The 20465-nt window shown below is 38.3% G+C and overlaps 1 protein-coding gene across 4 annotated transcripts in view; it reads right to left on the bottom strand.

The window, feature by feature from the left end:
- The window catches only part of LOC113111985 (transient receptor potential cation channel subfamily M member 4-like), a 51040-nt gene that overhangs the window by 11862 nt on the left and 18713 nt on the right, over nucleotides 1–20465 (bottom strand). For 2 of the 4 annotated variants that reach the window (XM_026277296.1, XM_026277297.1), the window contains exons 7-16: nucleotides 15862–15929; nucleotides 11998–12231; nucleotides 11624–11720; nucleotides 11371–11492; nucleotides 8769–9002; nucleotides 8058–8159; nucleotides 7823–7951; nucleotides 4833–4962; nucleotides 4595–4740; nucleotides 4407–4519 (exon numbers count right to left, since the gene is read on the bottom strand). In XM_026277296.1, coding sequence (XP_026133081.1) covers nucleotides 4407–4519; nucleotides 4595–4740; nucleotides 4833–4962; nucleotides 7823–7951; nucleotides 8058–8159; nucleotides 8769–9002; nucleotides 11371–11492; nucleotides 11624–11720; nucleotides 11998–12231; nucleotides 15862–15929 — 1375 coding nt within the window. The remainder of the gene's footprint in view (nucleotides 1–4406; nucleotides 4520–4594; nucleotides 4741–4832; nucleotides 4963–7822; nucleotides 7952–8057; nucleotides 8160–8768; nucleotides 9003–11370; nucleotides 11493–11623; nucleotides 11721–11997; nucleotides 12232–15861; nucleotides 15930–20465) is intronic. The other 2 variants (XM_026277298.1, XM_026277299.1) reach the window with 1 other exon arrangement.

Below are 20465 nucleotides of genomic sequence, written 5' to 3'. Positions count from 1 at the left end.
GCATTCCTATGGCCCAGGATCACCAAAAACCTTAAACCAGGGAACACCTCCTTTCTGCAGCTGTAAATTCCAGAGACTTTGTCTCCAAAACCAATAGACTGAAATTTAACCCACTTGTGGTTTAATACAAACAACGGTCTAAAAATTGTTTCCAATAAGCTGAATTGATTACCAGTATGTTTTATATAACCTGTGGAATTCTTTCTGTGTGTTTAACTTTTATTACAGCCTATTCGTAGGGTTTTCTACCTCAGTTATAGGAACTAATCACCAGAAGTTGCCTCATAGATGTGTATTCTCTGTATTATGCATGCTTTATATTACTCAAGTTAATTTTGTGTGTTAAACACTTATCACGGCTAAATCCTTATTTACTTCCACTTCAACTATGGGAAGTATTATGTGTTTTGGTACCTACTTGATGGGTAAATGATTTCTAGAATTTTGATATACAGTAGATGTGTATAGGATGCACCATATTTAAACTATTAAGTTTGCTTATTAAAGCATTTAAACTAAACTCTCAGGAGTTTGGACACACGCGATCACGTGGACATTACGCATATTGCATGCAAGAACCGGAGAACAGGGCGTAGGTCCCACCCAAGACAATATCTGATTGGCTGTCGCATTAAGAAGGACGGGTCAGATGGACACACTTATAACCCAATGACAAGCAGCTATGCCTTGCTTTTTACCATGATTTTTGCCCTGCTGTTGCAGGGACTTGGTTAGTAAACCTTTAACCATTCCTTCCTGAATACTACTTGACCTTCATGAATCATGCAGCACGACAAGCACACAAGATCCCTTGTTTATTTTGAACACCCTTTCCCTCTGGACACATTTATTCCGTTCTGGCTATTTTATTTCAATAAAACCCTCTCAGAGGCCTGGCGTTACACCCACTGTGTCTTCCATTTGTTCCACTCGCCACAAAGGTTAAACAGGCCATTATGCTACATGCAAAAAAGTTAAGCATAGTGATAATGTAAGGAAAGATGCAAGGAAATATCTCAGGTTACGAATGTAACCATGGTTCCCTGAGTAGGGAACAAGAAACTGCGTCCTCTAGGGGCCGCTATGGGGAACACCTCGGCATGACCCATATCTTAAGCCTACATTGAAAAAACACCAACTAGTTGTCCGGCTACAGCCTCTGAAGTCACTACCATTGCGACCATAAACAGGCACTGGGAGAACACGTCATTCCCTTCTTCATCTGAAGCTTGCATCCGAAGCATGGCAGGGAGCTAGAGGATGCAGTGTCTCGTTTTCTACTCAGGGAACCATGGTTACATGCTTAACCTGATACGTTCCCTTTCAAGGGAACTTCGAACTGCGTCCTCTAGGGGCCGCTATGGGGAACAGTACACCCAAGCCGCCATGCTGAGGGGAGTATAGGCCAGAATCATAGAGAGCACTAAGTACCAACTCTACCATTTCACTTGGAATCAGGAAAGATTCCTTAAAAGGGATATGGCTAAGAACCTAGCATTTTCTACCAAGTCTTGTCTGTCACACAGGGGCTACCGATAGCTAACGCATAAGCTTGCTGAAAGAACTGTCTGAACAGTTCTCTAGTAGCAACACCCTGTTTAGATCGGTATCCGCGGATACATAGGTGGAGTGGCACCCAAAATGAATGGGGCTTTTACCAACTCATGAAAGGCCACGAAGCAACCGCGTAAAGCCCTCACCATATAGGATTTTAGAAAGAATGCAGAATACTAGCGTGCAAACTTAACACATAGTGGATTTCAGTTCAAATACTTCACGTGCACACTTACCATAGCGTAGATTTTAAAATACTGTTCTAAGGAGGGGCTCTCGTTGCACTCTGATAGAGCAGCTCATAGATGGAATAGTGCATCTCAAAACAGTATGTTTGAGAGTCATCAACTCGATCTATGGAAACAATACTGCAGCACTCTGGGGAAAAAAAACTGAGAACTCAGTCTCATATGAGAGGAGAACTCCGAGCTCAGAGTAGCGTGCTCATAGGCGTCCCTTAAGGGGAGCGCTGCTAAACTACCACGAGAATCGTGTTAATAACTTAGTACTCAGGAGCTAGATTGTTAACTGTTTTTATTGAATGAACTGGCAATGAACAGAAAATAACTTGGGCTGGCACGGCTTGGCACAACTGCTGTTGTTCTGTCACATATGCAGCAAAAATATCTAAGATAAATTGGCGGTTTATTCTTAAACCAATTAGCGAGCTTGAATAGTGGAAGCATAGTTACAGTTTAATATTTATTTTTTGCTATGTAATTTTAAATATATGAAATGATGTTATTATGTTATGACTTAGACATTTTTACATATATTAACAATATTAGTATTTCTTTTAATTGTAATTGATGGCCCACCTGCAATACCGCCGCGAACCACTGGGGCCGCGGCATACAGGTTGAAAACCACTGCAGTACAGGATTTCAGAAATTGCGCAGAGATTTGCGTGCACACTTACCACTTATGTGGATTTTAGAAAGTGTGCAAAGTGTTCACATGCACACTGACCATCATGTGGTTTTGAAAAAGTACACAAAGCTTGGCGTGTGTACCTAAAGGTTCCTAAGCATCGCAGAGGTGCTGAATCGCATGGGAGAGGCAAGCTAAATTTTACAAACCTCGGGCAAGGGGCGCATCACCTGAGGCAGCATATACAAGAAGACTTCTGTAACTGCCACCTCCACTTCCCGCTAGATGCGACAGCACCATTAAGTGGCCAGGAGACCCCTCAGGGTGAACTGGCCAGACATTAATGAAATTCCCTGCAGTGCTGTGCCAGGCCTGATGATCAAGGAGGCTCCCTCAGAAGCCTGTGATCTCAGCCACCTAATACCGGAACATGAAGCCGGATAGCTGGTGCTGACGAGTGTTTAGTAAACACTGTAAATGACCACTGCAAAGGAAATTCACAGAGTTTATTAGTAGACACATAACCACCAGCAATTTAATACACATAAGTATATACAGAGAGCTTTACATACTCACCCACCCTCCTGCGCTGGAGCCCCGCTCAAGGGGCACCTCTTTTTAGTCCGGACCTTCAATAAGGTGGTTGCTATGAACATAAACCAGCTCAAAACATTATAGGTCCAGCATAGGAGACTGTTATGCGAGAGGTTTCCACCTAACCTCAATCAGGTGGAGAACTGGTGGTTACAGGGGAATTAGGAAGGGGAGGATAAAAGCAGAAGGGAACGAGTAGATTCCTCTGTATCACTCTGAATAGGAAGAGAACGCTACCTTATCTGGATCATATCCCTTAGGTTTTGCTTACCTCCTCATGACCCATGATTCCTCTTACCACTGCCCACAGGTGGGGGAGGAGCGCGAGTCACGACTCTAGCCTTCTGTCCCCGTCTTTGATCCTCAGATCGAGACAGGCCAGGACCCCTATGTTGTTCGGCTAAGACCTGGACCTTCGTGGAATGAAGAATCTGAAAGCAGCACAGGACGCCTTCGCCTCCCTGAACTTCTCGATCACCATCTCAACGGATATACCGAAAAGCTCAGAAGCATTCTTCCCAATGTCATCCACAGACATCTCTCCACTGCCACTAGGGCCGCCATAGTCCCGCCCATGGTGGAGGCAGCCTGCTTTTGTTAGCATGGAGAGAGCTCCGCGGTGCGGCGCAGCTACCTGATCAGGAGAAAGGCCCTTGCCTCCATCCAAGTCTCTTAGCAGATCATCCTGATATGCTTAAAGCAACACCATTGTGTGTAACAAAGCCACAGCCTGATCTGCTGCTGCGTATGCCTTGCCATTTAAGCCAGATTAATTTCTGAAGGGGCTATAGATGGCAAGAAGGGAGTTTAAGAGAAGATATTCTCACGTATTCTCACGAGCTCATTCTCCTCCGTGCCTCAGCAGCGGCGGATTCTGAACCGCGCGAAGCAGATGGCTGCATTTTTTTGTTTTTTTTCAGAAGAGAGGTGAACGAGAGCTGAGCTTTTTTCCTTGAAAAAATGCTCACAATGCACACAGATTTGCCTCAAAGACATGACATTGCGTGCTCTTCACCCAAACAAATGACGCAAAGATCGTGTGTGTCAACGGGTGTCAAATAACGCCAACACAGATGCACACATTGTCTAAATGCTAATAGTCGCCATGATATACAGAGAGAGATTGCTCTTACCAGTTCTTACAGATGCATGCTTCAAACAGAACAGTTAGTGAAGACGAGAAGAGAATGACATGTTCTCCTCGTGCCTGTTTATGGTCGCGCCAGTAGTGACGTCAGAGGCTGTTGACGGCCAACTAGTTGGTGTTTTTTCAATGTATGCTTAGACACTGGTCACAATGAGATGTTCCACATAGCGACCCCTAGAGGACGCAGTACGAAGTTCCCTTTAAAGGGAACTCAGGAAATTGGCACTACTTATGTACTGACTTGAACTTGATGAGGTTTGTGTAGACGAGAGGAGGAATGATCATCGTTAGCGCGAGTTTCCAGAGCTCTGTTCCTCTTTCCATGTCACCCCACCAGATCTGAGACAGCAGGGACTAAAAAAGAGACTGTTTAAGAAAAACACTCACCTTATTTCAAATGAAACAATGAATATCTGCATGCCAACAGACCTGTACTCCATCGTGGCTGAAGAAATAACGGGCATCAGCAGCCATGGCCATCTTCAGACAGGTGGCATCACCCCACAGATTTGATTTGCGGATCAGCAGTTTGTAGGAATAACTTGCTTTGGTTTGGTAGCAAGTGCCGAACACATCTGTCAAACAATTGCAGTGGAAGAGAAGCTTAAACTTTCTTTTACCACTGGTTTTATAAGATACCAATGGCAAAGGCTATCACACATCCTACCATGAGCCATAAACTCAAACTTTGTGGCCAACTCCTTCATGGGGAGCTTAGCATCTGTCTCAGTCTCCAGTTTAGACAGCTCCCTCAGTATTTTGCATCCTCCCAGAGCCGTCAGAACAGACTCACCACACTGATAGAGAAAAGCAGCACAGATGAGCGGGATGCTGTGAGAACATCTCTATCTAAGAGCAGATTATCTAAAATATCACAATAAACTCATCATGGTAAAGGTACCAAAAGGGCTGTTTTCATGTGTTTGTTTGATAGAGATGCAATACAGCACTTTTAAATATTAAAGTTCTAAAGAACCTTTTCCACTATTACAAACGTTCTCCACAGTGGAAAAAGGTTGTATAAATGTTAAGGGTTCTTCATGAAACCAAATATATATATATATATATATACACACACACACACACACACACACACACACACACTCCTGAACAAAATCTTAAGACCAGGGGATGGTTGCAAATTTTACACATTTCACACTAGTGGATCATAACCGGGTTGTAAGTGCTGCTTCAACATGCCAAAAGAAGAAACAGGAGCAAGAGATAAAAAATAGAGAGTAGGCAATTTATTGAAAACTGCATTTAAAGTCAAACAGACTTTAAATTTAAAGTCAAACAAGACCATAGCCATAAAAAGGTAAAATCTGCACAAAAATATGGCTTTCATGTCATTGTTTTTCAAGCAGTCATACTGTCAAGATCTCCTGATGGCAAAGGCAAAAAGGCTTTCTCTTCTTGAACGTGGCAGGATTGTTGAGCTGCACAAGCAAGGTCTCACACAATGCGCCATCGCTGCCGAGGTTGGACGCAGTAAGACAGTCATTTTACATTTCTTAAAAAATCCTGAGAGTTATGGGACAAAAACGTCAAGTGGTAGACCCAAAAAGATTTCACCTGCACTGTGCCGCAGGATCCGAAGGGTTGTCCATGAAGACACAGGTCGATCCTCAACCCAAATTAAAGCCCTTACTGATGCTGACTGCAGCCCAATAACCATAAGACGTCATCTGCTAGAGAAGGGCTTCAAGAACTCCTTCCACGACACAAACTTGCCCATTTGGAATTTGCAAGGGAGCACCAAACATGGGACAGGGCGTCAAACGGCGACTGGCTATGTGGATCTGTTGCAGCGGGCATCCCTCTTGACCGAGGGGCCCCGTCTGTGTGGTAGTGACTGGGTCTTTCAACAGGACAATGCTGCAATTCACAATGTCTTCCTGATGAAGGACTTCTTCCAGGAGAATAACGTTGCTCTTTTGGACCATCCTGCGTGTTCCCCTGATCTAAATCCCATTGAGAACATTTAGGGATAGATGGCAAGGGAAGTTTATAAAAACGGACGTCAGTTCCAGACCGTGGATGCCCTTCATAAAGCCATCTTCACCACATGGAGCAACATTCCCACCAGCCTCCTTGAAACAGTTGCATCAAGCTGGCGGAAACGAGTGCTTGCAGTGATCAACAAGAACAGTGGGGCTACTCACTACTGAGTCCTTTTTTGACACTTTTAGTTCTGTTGTGAGTTTATTTTTGGGCGATGGTCTTAAATTTTTGATCAGCTGATGAACAGCCTGTTTGACTTTAAATGCAGTTTTCAATAAATTGCCTACTCTCTATTTTTTGTCTCTTGATCCTGTTTTTTCTTTTGGCATGTTGAAGCAGCACTTACAACTCGTTTATGATCCACTAGTGCAAAATGTGTAAAACTTGCGATGCATCCCATGGTCTTAAGATTTTGTTCAGGAGTATATATATATAAATTTCAAATAAATAAAACACTAAAAACTAAAATCAATCAATTGAAATGCTAAAAGTGAATTTATGCATCAGCATCACAACATCAAGTCAAATTTAATTGTATAACCCTTTTCATAATACAAATTTTCAAAGCAACTTTGCAGAAAATCGTATGGGTCCACTACGTCTATACTGACGCGGTGTGATGCGACATGATCCCCATCAGTAAACTGATGCCTCGTTCTATTTATGACAAAATGTATTGACACGATGTTCTGATGATTTGTATCTCTGATTTACAACTATCGTGTCCGGCAAATACACAGTTAAGACAGTGTCTGCTATATTTATAAATAATTTATATTTAAATAAATAAATAAATAACCTAAACCAGCGCCATTACAAGATGGAAATATAGACTAGAAAATATATATTATAATATTATATATATATATATATATATATATATATAATATATTTATTTTTCCACTGTATAAGTTCACTTAAGAAATAACCGACTGTGTTTACGAGAATACTTGCAGAGACAATTATTTTGAAATAATTTTGTGTCTGTGTGTTCATTCTGAAGCAAGACAATGGGAAAGAGGAATCATTTCTGTGTAAGTTATTGTCTGAAATGCTGCTCTCGACACCTGCTTTGCTTACTTAAATATAAATTTAAGAAATTACATCAAAATAAAAGTAATCACTGGTAATCTAAAATACTTTTCAGATGTAACTGTAATCTGATTACCCCTTATTTCAAATGTAATTATAATGAAATACAGTTACTCATATTTTGTATTTTAAATACGTAATGCCGTTAAATGTATTTCGTTACTCCCCAGTCCTGAGTAGTACTATACTTAACAACAATACACCATGTAAAAACACTATATACTGGCATGCTGACTGATATAACTATAAAATTGCACTAAATGTATCACGGCTATGGGACAGTGCAATCAACACGCTTTGTATTTGATTCTAGTGTGAAGTGCCAGTGAGGTAACAAAGCTTCATTTTCACAGGTCACGTGACAGCCTCATATAAAGCAATGCTCGGAACACTGTTTCAAAGCACTAGTGTGTCAAAAACTCGAAAGCTGTGTCGACACTAGGTGTCGATCTACCCATCCCTACCAATAACAAATTAAAAAAAATATCAGCCCTTAACTGATATTTTGCGCATACCTAATAATATAACAATAACTAAAGCAAATCATCAGAAGCATGTTACCATTTCCCAGCATAAGATCGCCATTTCACCACGGTTCTGCAGCACCGCCCAGAGGAAGAGACATAACCACGGGTGCCTGCACATGCTTTGCTGATACGAGTGCTCCTCCTTTAGGGCCTTGCAAACCCTCTGTAGAGTGGTATTCGAAGACAACATTTCATTTTTGGGTACTGAGTAGACAATGCAAAAAAATATATATTTAAAAATTATACAGAACTAAAGTGATGTCTGGTACCTTCAAAGCTTTTCTTCTGGTAGATGCTGCATCCACTTTGAACAAAGACCTATAGAAGGGCTGGCACACCTCTCCCAAAAGATACTCCAGTAACAGACTCACCTACAGTAGAATGAGAAATCGGTGACATTTACAACAGCACATATTCATTCACACGACTGGTGCACAAAACATCCATAGAACTGCAGCTCTGTAATCAGTTCCTTTTTTTAAGTCATGAATATTTAGGTCAGATCTCACGAGTATTTAGATCATATAGCAATATTTAGATAGATAAAAATAAATTAAGATTTTGAGGAAAAACATTCAAGGATTTTTATCCGTCTACAGCTAGTGAACAGGGATCAACATTTTAAGTGCCCTACACACTCAGTGTAGGGCACTACATTTAAGTGCCCTACACAATACAGTCCAAATCAAGTATGTGGAATGATTTTAAATAGAAGACCCACATTTGAGGGGTGGGGTCATGAAGATTACTTTGAAGATATCAAATCAAATATGATCTCTATTGAGCCATGTTCACTTGCATTAGATGGAGAAAAATATTTTCTTCTAAAACCTTAATTTCTCTTCAGCTGAAAAAATGTATTGTACATCTTAGATTCCCAGGAGGTGCAAATAATCAGGAAACTACCTGCAGGTGGGTGTTACTATGAATTGGTGACAGACTAAATAACCTGCCAATATTTGTCCATTTCCAGATCTCACCTCATAAATGCTGACACGGCATGTCTTATCACTGGACTCGTTAATGCGCTCTTCCAGGAGATGCTGCAGCAGCACGCCGGCCTGAGAGGTTTTAGAGATGGAGTCATAAAGACCCTCCAGTCGGCCGTAAGTCAGGTAGTTCAAAATGTTTAGACCGTTGTCAATGAAGAGACGCACAAATTGGGGTTTATTGTTCTCCAGGGCATCAGTCATGGATTCTTCAAGATCTTCATACTGTTTATGTCAAAATATAACAACTTCAATCATTAACATCACTTAATGCATAACAGATTAGAAGTGGACATTTTTAATATGAACACAAGGAGTTGTTTTGTTATTGGTCACTTTTTCCTGTGCTCAAATGTATTGATCAGTCTGAAATTTGAGGAAATATGGGATGAGTTGGTCAATCAGTTAAAGCATATTTAATAGTTCCATAACCTCTCAAAAGATACCCTGCCATTCAAGTTTGCGATGGTAAGATTTTTTTCTCTTCTGCCCACCAAACCTGCATTTATTTGATCATAAAAACAGTTCACACTGTACTACTTTGAAATATTGCTCAAATTAAATTAAAAAAAATTCTAATTGAATAGAATTTAAAGTGTGATTTATTCCTTTGATGCATAATTTCTCCAGGCTTCAGTGTCACATGATACTTTAGAAATCATACTGATATTCTAATTTGCTGCTCAAGCAAATTACAATTATTATATTATAATTATTATAATCAACTGTTAAAAACTTCTGCTTATTCATATTGATGTGCTGCTTAGGGCCCCGTTTTAACGATCTAAACACAAAGTGTTAAGCGCATTGCGCAGGTGCACTCCGGGCATGTCCAAATCCACTTTTGCTATTTTAACGACGGAAAAACGATTGACGTGACCGGGCGCATGTTCTAAATGGGTTGTCCCTATTCTCTATATTTTTTGGGCCTAACGTGCAATAAACCAATCAGAGTCACAGATGTGGATGTGTGTGTGTGTGTGTGTGTGTGTGTGTGTGTATATATATATGTGTGTGTGTGTGTGTGTGTGTGTGTGTGTGTGTGTGTGTGTGTGTGTGTGTGTGTGTTAGTGTTTGTGTGTATACAGTAGAGAACAAAAGTTTGGACACACCTTATCATTCAAAGAGTTTTCTTAATTTTCATGACTATGAAATTCTAGAGTCACACTGAAGGCATCAAAGGCTATTTGACCAAGAAGGAGAGTGATGGGGTGCTGCGCCAGATGACCTGGCCTCCACAGTCACCGGACCTGAACCCAATCCAGATGGTTTAGGGGTGAGCTGGACCGCAGACAGAAGGCAAAAGGGCCAACAAGTGCTAAGCATCTCTCGGGGAACTCCTTCAAGACTGTTGAAGACCATTTCAGGTGACTACCTCTTGAAGCTCATCAAGAGAATACCAAGAGTGTGCAAAGCAGTAATCAAAGCAAAAGGTGGCTACTTTGAAGAACCTACAATATGACATATTTTCGGTTGTTTCACACTTTTTTGTTATTTATATAATTCCACATGTGTTAATTCATAGTTTTGATGCCTTCAGTGTGAATCTACTTTTTAATTTTAATAGTCATGAAAATAAAGAAAACTCTTTGAATGAGAAGATGTGTCCAAACTTTTGGTCTGTACTATATTATATATATATATATATATATATATATATATATATATATATATATATATATATATATATATATATATATATATATATATATATATATATATATATATATATATATAAATATATAAATTTAATTTAATATTTAATTTGCCTACAAAAAATTATTATGCATTGCAATCCTTGAATTGTAATATTTAGGGGCCTATCATACACCAGGCGCAATGCAACGCAAGGCGCAACAGCAAGTGTGTTTGCTAGTTTCAGTCCGGCGCCATTCCCATTTTTCCGTCCAGCGCCACATCGTTTAATTAGAAAATGCATTTGCAAGCCCATGTGCTGGTCTAAAAAAAGAGGTGTGTTCAGGCACATTGCTGGAGCATTGCTATTTTAAGGACCTGAAAATAGACTGAGCCATAGACCAGCTCAAACCTGGTGCAATGTTTTTTCTTTGTTATTTAAAGAGCGTTTTAGTATAATTGGGTCCACAACGCGCTTAAATGCTTATTATTAAACACATAACGCGAACGCACCGGCCTCAAACTAGCAAACACCCTTGCGTCACATTGCGCCGGGTGGATGATGGAGCCCTTAATATTTTTGTGGAAAATTCACTAAATGAAATTGAACTGATTTGCAACAACTTAAATGTCTTTACTGCAAATTTTTATCAATTTAATGTGTCTTTGCTGAATAAAAATATACATTTCTTTAATATTGACCCCAACCTTTTGAACAGTAGTATGTATAACTTGTGAAAAAAAAAAACAATGGACATGAAATCATTTGTCAATGACACTTTCAATTTGATAAACGCTATTATCCAAAGTGACTCTTCATTCAATGTGTACATTTATCGGTAATCAGTTCACCCTGGTAATCAAACCCAAGACCTTGCCCCTTTTAGTGCTATGCTGTGCTGTTTGAACTACTGTAACACTCAACAACTTATATATTTCTCACGATTCTCTACTGTACCTTCCAGTCAATGTTTCCACTGAACAGTTCACTCTTGGCAATGTCCACCCTGTTCCAGGTTACAGCCAGCTTCAACTCATCCACATAGGGGTTAGTAGTCACCGAAACCCGATGTTTACTCGCTAACACAGTCACACAGCAAAATTATGTTGATTAAAAATATTTGAAATGTATAAACATCAAAGTACACTGTAGACAGAAAAGTTTAGAAGTTAAAGTGACACAAACACTGCAATAACCAGTTTAAATCTACCTTGAACAAGCACTTTAAGCATCACAGTGTCAAAATCATCCGTTCCTTCTGCGTGATAAATGGAGATGAGGTCTTTCTTCTGGTAGATGCTTAAAACCTTTCAAAAGCGAGCCAAGCAGCAAAAAAAAAATAATAATAATTGCTTAAAAAACCTGTGGCATAACAATTTAACACATAACTGAATAAAAAACTCTAAATATTAAACATCATAGCTTAAATTTTACAGAGTAAACCACTATTTTGTAGAGGTGGCTCAAAAACATTTGGAGCCAAATTACAGAGGGGATGACTTTAGAAAGATGGTAGCATAATTTTATTGTTTTACAATGATTAAAAGTGAAAAAAAAAGGTTTTCATCAGAGTGTGACATTTACCTTATCAACAAGCTTATCCATGTCTTGCTCTGAAGGAAACTGTTTCTTTACTTTCGTGGTTATGCGTTCTCTTAGCTCCATGTTGGGAGACCCTTCCTCCTTCTCTGCTCCTCCAAACGCACACATCGGATCAGACTGCACATTCTCCACAATGTCGCTCACAAGATTAGCAAGCCCACCTGAATCAGCCAGGACCAACCAGGGCATTGAATTCTTCAGAGAGATTTCTAATGCCTGAAATGAATGAAGATGTAAGAGAACAATTAAAGGGAAAGTTGGTAACACTTTAGAATAAGGTTCCATAAGTTAATGTTAGTTAATGTATTAATTAACATGAACAAACAATGAATAATACATTTATTACTGTATTTATTCATCTTCGTTAATGTTAGTTAATGAAAATACAGTTATTCATTGTTAGTTCATGGTAATTCACAGTGCATTAACTAATGTTAACAAGCACAACTTTTGATTTAAATTATGCATTAGTAAATGTTGAAATTAACATGGACTAAGACTTATAAATGCTGTAGAAGGATTGTTCTTGCTTAGTTCATGTTAACGAAAGTAGTTAACTAACATTAACTAATGGAACCTTATTCTAAAGTGTTACCGGAAAGTTTGCTAAAAAAAAAAAAAAAAAAGAAAAATGGCTGTTAATTTACTCACCCTCATTCCAAAATATAGGTGGCATTTTTTATTCCTTTGGTAGAAGGGTAAAGAATATTCTTAGCTGAAACCATGGTCCTTTTCATAAAAAGTTAGAGGCTACTGGCACTTCAGAGTCAAAAAATCATACACAGACAAGACAAAATTGATATATGTGACTCCTGACTATATATATTGAGGTATTATGATGCAAAACAATTGGTCTGTGCAAGAAACTCAACATTCTTTATGACATTATTACCTGTAATCCACAGCCTCATGAATCTGATTATTTCCCCAAACTGGCAGCTCCCTTGACCGCATTACAGTTCCATATCACTTCACATAGTAAAAACTGTAATGACGGAAATTACAGGACTAACAAAAACATGACACAATACTTTCCAAAAGTACACAACATTTCTCACTAGCGAGGTAATAACAGGGATGTTTAGAGATGCTGCTGCGGTCTAATTCACACAAGCTCTCTCTCTCTCTCTCTCTCTCTCTGTGTCTGTCTCTTTCGCTCTCTTTCTAATAACTTCATTTTAATAACTGCATTAAAATGATATCAATGACTCAAGCCTCCGTCACCAGCTTTAAAATTACATTGTGAAATCAGCAAAAGAGGCATTGGATGAGATGCGGAAGAAATATTCCTACCCACAATAACGATTTAAGTACAAAAACCAAACAAATTCCTTTAAATAAATCATTAGATCGATGTCTTGAGGTGTGGTAACCATAGTATAAGTGGAATAATTGACTCCGCTTCGCATCATACCCACCTCGGGTGTGCATTATTTTTCTAATAATTCAACAGCCCGTCGTCAATTATTCCTTAACGTTACTGGAATCACAGCTGTTTTGACATTGAAAACCCAAGTGCATTTTACCTCAAACTTGTGCCTAGTTAACTTTCTGAAGTAGGAATTGCTTCTCGGGTCGACATTAACACACTCACAAAATTATATTCAGAATTAAAAATATTTTTATACCACTTTTTAATGTGTGATTGTGTAAAGGTGTTCCCTGGTAGTCGTCTTTTTGGCAATTGTCAAGTCAGATTTTTTTTATCAATCTGAGATCACACTAAATACAGTTTCCATAGTATTAAAAACATTTCAGATTTTTTTTTTAAGCATCCACCCTCTATTTTTTTTCCACGAATTGCACCCTGCATACATACGGTCTGTGAATATTAAACTGCAAAAAGACCATACAATTACATACAATTGTTACAATACAAATGTTATAAAATACACAAGTTTGTGAAAAAAAAATATTAGCAATTATTATTATGTATTCATTTTGGATGTTTACTTTTGAAAAGGCTGTGCTCCTGCCCCTGTTGGTTTGGCAGTAGCTTGCTTGGCCTACACAGTTAAAAGTCACAGTTAATCATTTGTGATTAAAAAGGAATGGAATAACTTACAAATCTCATAAACTTATATTTTATTCACAATATAATATAGATAACATATCAAATATTGAAAGTGAGACATTTTGAAATGTCATGCCAAATATTGGCTTAATTTGGGTTTCATGAGAGCTACACATTCCAAAAAAGTTGAGACAGGTAGCAAGAAGAGGCCGGAAAATATAAATCTACATATAAGGAACACCTGGAGGACCAATTTGCAACTTATTAGGTCAATTGGCAACATGATTGGGTATTAAAAAGCCTCTCAGAGAGGCAGTAACTCTCAGAAATCAAGATGGGCAGAGGATCACCAATTCCCCCAATGCTGCTGTGAAAAATAATGGAGCAATATCAGAATGGAGTTTCTCAGAGAAAAATTGCAAAGAGTTTGAAGTTATCATCATCTACAGAGCATAATATCATCCAAATATTTAGATAATCTGGAACAATCTCTGTGCGTCAAGGGTCAAGGCTGGAAAACCATACTGGATGCCATGATCGTGCCATTCCCCGTTGCCGGCAAAAACTCTACAGGTCAACCAAAAAATGTAATTGGACTTTGGCAAAGTGGAACACTGTTCTGTGGTCAGACGAATCAAAATTTGAAGTTCTTTTTGGGAAACTGTGACGCCATGCCATCCGAGCTAAAGAGGACAAGGACAACCCAAGTTGTTATCAGCACTCAGTTCAGAAGCCTGCATCTCTGATGTTATGGGGTTGCATGAGTGCATGTGGCATGGGGAGTTTACACATCTAGAAAAAAAGGCACCATCAATGCTGAAAGGTATATCCAAGTTCTAGAACAACATGTGCTCCCATCCAGACATCGTCTTTTTCATGGAAGACCCTACATTTTCCAACATGACAATGCCAGAACACATACAGCATCAATTACAACATCATGGCTGCGTAGAAGAAGGATCTGGGTACTGAAATGGCCATCCTGCAGTCCAGATCTTTAACGCATAGAAATAATTTGGTGCATCAAAAAGAGAAAGATGCAACAAAGAAGACCTAAGACACTTGAGCAACTAGAAGCTTTTATTAGACAAGAAAAGGACAGCATTCCTATTCCTAAACTTGAGCAACTTGTCTCCTCAGTCCCCAGACGTTTGCAAACTGTTATAAAAAGAAGAGTGGATGCCACACAGTGGTAAACATGGCCTTGTCCTAACTTTTTAGAGATGTGTTGATGCCATGAAATTTAACTTATTTTTCCCTTAAAATTATTCATTTTCTCAGTTTAAACGTTTGATATGTCATCTATGTTGTATTCTGTATAAAATATTGCATTCAGTTTTTATTCACTCTTTATTCACAAAAGTGTCCCAACTTTTTACACACACACAAAAAAAAACATATTGGTCAGGCTTTAAAAATAACCATATAATAACCAAAATAATCTTCAAAAAGATTTATTTGTTGGTCAACCAGCCGTCACTGCTGACCGTAAGGCTGTGGATTACAGGCAATAATGTTTTAAATAATGTTCAGTTTCTTGCACAGGACAAAAGACCTCAATATATCATCAGGAACCATGGGTATTCCTTTAGTCTTGTCTGTATATACTTTTTTGACTCTAAAGTGCTGGTATCTGCTGACCTCCATTATATGGGGCTGTGGTTTCAGCTCATAATCTTCTTTACTATTCTACTAAAGAAAAAAGTCACCTACCTCTTGAATGGCCTTTGGTGGTGAGTAAATTAATAGCAAATCTTAATTTTTTGAGTTAAATATACCTTTCAGATGTAGGATAGAGGAAGTTTTGTTTATTATAATTGAAATCTGCTCACCTCCACCATGGAAACTTCTCCAGATATCAGCATATTCAGAACAGGAATGTCAATGCTTGCACTGCCTGCTGAGATTACATATTTAAGCAACCGCAGTGAAAATGAAATCCTTGTTGCTTTCATTAAAGTGATCTTATCATAAAATACATAATGTGATTATACATGTTAAACATTATAAATTAATGATTTTTCACTGAATATGGTTTATATTTCATTTGATAAGCATTTGTTATCTTTATACTTAAAGGGGTGAAATGCTATTTCATGCATACTGAGTTTTTTATACTGTTAAAGAGTTGGATTCCCATGCTAAACATGGACAAAGTTTCAAAAATTAAGTTGTACGTTTGAAGGAGTATTTACTCCTTCCGGTTTGTCACAAGTTTCGGAAAGTTTTTTTCGAGCATGGCTCTGTGTGACGTAAGATGGAGCGGAATTTACTTAAATGGTTCCTAAGGGCACTTCTCCCGGAAGAGCGTGTGCGCTCCCGTAGAACAGAGCAGAGACGTTCACTGATCAGAGCGAGAGACCGAATTGTCACAAAAGAAGTGTGTTTTTGGTTGCCAGGGCAAGCACAGATTACCCAAAAAAAAACAGCATTAAGGGACCGGTGGATGGAGTTTATTTTTACAGAGCATCAACGGAGTTGTGCAAGTGTTTTTGTTTGTTCCCTGCATTTCGAAGATGCTTGTTTTACAAACAAGGCCCAGTTTGACGCCGGATTTGCATATCGTTTATTTCTAAAGGATAATGCAGTTCCAACGAAAAAGGGTCACAATCGTGTGTTGGAACCGCAGGCGGTGAGTAAAACTGCTTCAAATATCTCTGTGTTGTTAACTTAGCTATCGGCGCGTAAGCACATCAAGTAAACAACATGCGATGTTGTCATCAAACTGCACTTTCCACATGTACACCTTAAAAAAAAAAAAAAAGACGACAAAGTGGAACTTAATGTAATTAAGTAATTTTCCAAAACCGCTAAGCAAATATATACAGTTTCAGTACATACCACATAGAGACGTTGTTGCTGCTGCTGCTCTTGTTAAATTTCAGCCTCTGGATCTGATTTTGGATCATAAATATACTCTGAATCTGACTGTTAGCCATGGTTTGTTTTGGATGATGTTTTTTTCCTCATGGTAAAGTTTCCAAACGCTCTCAACGCAAAAGCTTACTCGCGCTCGTGATTCTTCAGCTCTGCCCACACGTCACGCCTCCAGGTGCTCGTGTTTTTCCGGGGAAATAACCGTACGGTAAATATAATGAAACTAAAGACTTTTTGTAGTTATGAAGGATGCAGTACTACTCTATAGGTACTCAAGATTAACAGGATATTGAGTGAAAACGAGCATTTCACCCCTTGTTAAACCAATGTTTGCTGGTTAGCCTGTTACAAGTCTGTTCAGTTAAATAACTGCAATGAAACATGGCAATGTTATCTCAACTGTACATAAGTAATACAGTAGGTGGCCAAACTACCAACCTACCCCCACCACCGCGTCTGCAAAGTGCATTTCCAGCTTTTGATCGCTGGGTAGCACCTTAACAACAAGTTATCAAACAAGCGCATAAAAGCACAGTTTCGCAAATAGATAAGTTCTGCCTCACCAATTTGTTACATTTGATGGCTGCAGTCAGGGAAAATTAAAGAAAAACGCTGTAGTTAAAATATTTAATATTCACAGATTAAAGTTTATCAGGCTACTTGAAGTTCTTAGAACAAAATCAAGCAGGATAAATGTCAAGCCTATGAGCTTGCGAAATGATTACTCTACGCTACACAGTATTACACCATATTTTAGATTTTACATTTAATAGGTGTGCAGTATTATTTATATAATATGAATTATGTTATATTATTCTAAAGAAATTGTGATCTAGGTATAACAGCTGTAGCCATTTAGCCTCCTTGTTAGTGCGTCCGCCTCCCATGCCGGAAACCCGGGTTCGAGCCCCGCTCGGAGCGTCAGAGAGGACCCGGGTGAGAAGGGTTACATAGGCTACATGGATTAAAATGCAAAATGACAATATTTTCACATATTAGGCCTATTTTTTTATTTATATTTTAAAATCGATTTACTAAAACAGAATGCATTTTGTTCATGCACTACTTTGTTATTCGTTACCTGTCATATAGTTTGACAGATAACTTATTTGGGAAAATATATATTTGTCTGTACACTGATTAAGAAATTGTTGCGTGTTTTATAAATTATTTTCTTTATTTTAGTAAAACGTGAGGCACTGTATAATTTTGCTCCCATTATTTAGGCCTAATTAAAACAAGAAACAAATAAATTAAACCTGCACGATTTAGCTAAATCATTGAAACTCTAAAGAATGGACTGATTGGACTGGTGGACTGATAAAACGTCCTCACGTTTAAACTCAAGTTCTCTCATTATAATCAACAAAGTGCACACAATGTAAAAACGAGCTCCATTAATTGACAAATCAAATGAATCAATTCAAAACTAAAGTATTATGTAATCTGTGAAGGTTGCATATCTCTTTAAAGGCAGGTCCATGTGGAGAGCCAGCACCATTCATTTCATCTTGCAGCTGACAAGAAAACATTTGTTTATTAATAAATAATTAAGGTCTCCTTTTTCACAATTATTAGGCTACTTCTGCCTGTGCTTTGTGGCAAACTTAATGCATGTACTTGAGCGTGGAATATATTAAGGCTGTAAGGTACCCTTAACTGGACTGCTATTTTCCTCCTGGTCGACAGGTGGCACCTCTCGCCAGACTCCTGCTGAACTCTACCACTTCCACTCATTATGCCTGCTGCATCATACCTGTAATTTGCCCTATTTAAAAAGCCAGTAAGATTAAAATTCTAAGGTTCCTATCACTGTTTATAAGTCCTGTACAACAGGTTTAAATCCATGCAAGGTTAAAAAACATTGTCATTTTGTCAAAATATCATTTTAAAATGACCTAAATTCTCAGAGATCCCCAAACGGTTCGCGAGAAGCTGTTCAAAAGATTCAGTTTCCTTAAACCCCACCTTTCGGTAGCATACCGTGTTCTGATTGGTCAACTGACATAGTTTTGATTGGTTGTTCCGCATGTACGTGTTGTAAAACGAAACCACCATAGCTCACCTTCGGATGTTTTTAGATAGGGTATTATTACTAGGGCTGCTCCGATCGTTAATGCGCATCTCGTCAGTAAAGCCGGTTCTCTAATCAGCGGTAAATTCCATCAGGTGCGTGATTTCACATAGAGCAGCTGTTACTACACAGAGCTGTTGTTAACTGAGAAGATGCGCAAATAAATGCTGAAATTAACATGGATTTGCGCATCTTCTCAGTTAACAATGTTAAAGTCTGTTAAAGTTTAAGTTTAACCCCTTACTAGTAACCCCCCTTTTTTGGCATGGAGACCGAAATTACACACCCAAAATAAAAAGGTTTCTGCTCATGATTCTTTCTGACTAGATACATAATCAACCTTTGTTCACAAAGCTGACACTTTAAAGTTTACTGTTCAGGAATCAGAATCACTCAGACTGTTATGATAATAGAGATATATAAGCTCAAACATAAAAACAAAAATAAAAATATTAAAAACATATGTTTTAAATGTATTTAAAAAAATGTTGATGTAGGAAATGAGTTTGAAAACACAGTGTAGCTAAGGCCACAAGTCTTCCAAGACTTCATAAAAAATTTCATAATCGAATCTGTAAAACTGTGAATTTTATGAAATATTTTCTAAGGCCATGTCATGTGTGTTTTTAGAGAAGGCTAATCAGATTGATTTATGGCCCTTGTCATCTCTGTAAGATCTCACATGTAAACACTGCTGTGCTCTTTGTGTATGTTTCACTGTTGAAAACTGCCCGAATCATGATTGTATTGTTCTCACCAAACGGTTCTTTCACACCTCCGCCAGGTATGACACATTATCCGCATTATTCTTTTATCATTATTCTTTTGTTTTTATTCCACCTTTATTAGCCTTGATTGTGGTTTTTCAGGCTTTACAAAGCAACAAAGCAGCGATCTCACTTCAGTCTCTCTTTGCATTTAGCCCTTATTTATCAAAAGTCTTACTATAAAAATACAACAAAACATTTTCTTACGACCTTACGTGAATTATTGAGACAAAAATGCATTATGAAGAAGAAAAGCACCTGCTATTAGTAGCATTGGTGCTAACGTTAGCATCAAGCTACATCTGACAATTTATGAAATTATTAGTACACTTTTACTCAAAACTCACTTTAACCTGTTAGCCAGCACGCCCCATTATGGGACTCACATCTGAAAGTGCCCCACCTAACTTAAAATTGCAACAGTTCCTTACTTCAGTGTGTTACACACATGATTTTAGTGTTTTTGGAAAGAAGACCCTTTCGGCTTTTAAATATTAAAAGTTATAGCCTTGAAAAATAAGAACAATTAAAAAGATTTAACTTTGTATGCCAATTACAGAACATCCTGAGATTGCTAGAAATGCATTTCAATACTATTAAACTTACTTTAAAATCTCAAGGAGTTTATAACTTGAAACGGTGAAATTTTAACAGATTAATCAGCTATTTTCATTTGCTGCTTGTTTAAAAAAAACACCTGAAAAAATATAGTTAGTGA

This window comes from Carassius auratus, chromosome 12 (genome assembly GCF_003368295.1).
Source record: "Carassius auratus strain Wakin chromosome 12, ASM336829v1, whole genome shotgun sequence".
Taxonomy (NCBI): domain Eukaryota; kingdom Metazoa; phylum Chordata; class Actinopteri; order Cypriniformes; family Cyprinidae; genus Carassius; species Carassius auratus.
Note: the sequence above shows the minus strand (reverse complement) of the source record. Positions and strands in the feature narration are given on the sequence as shown.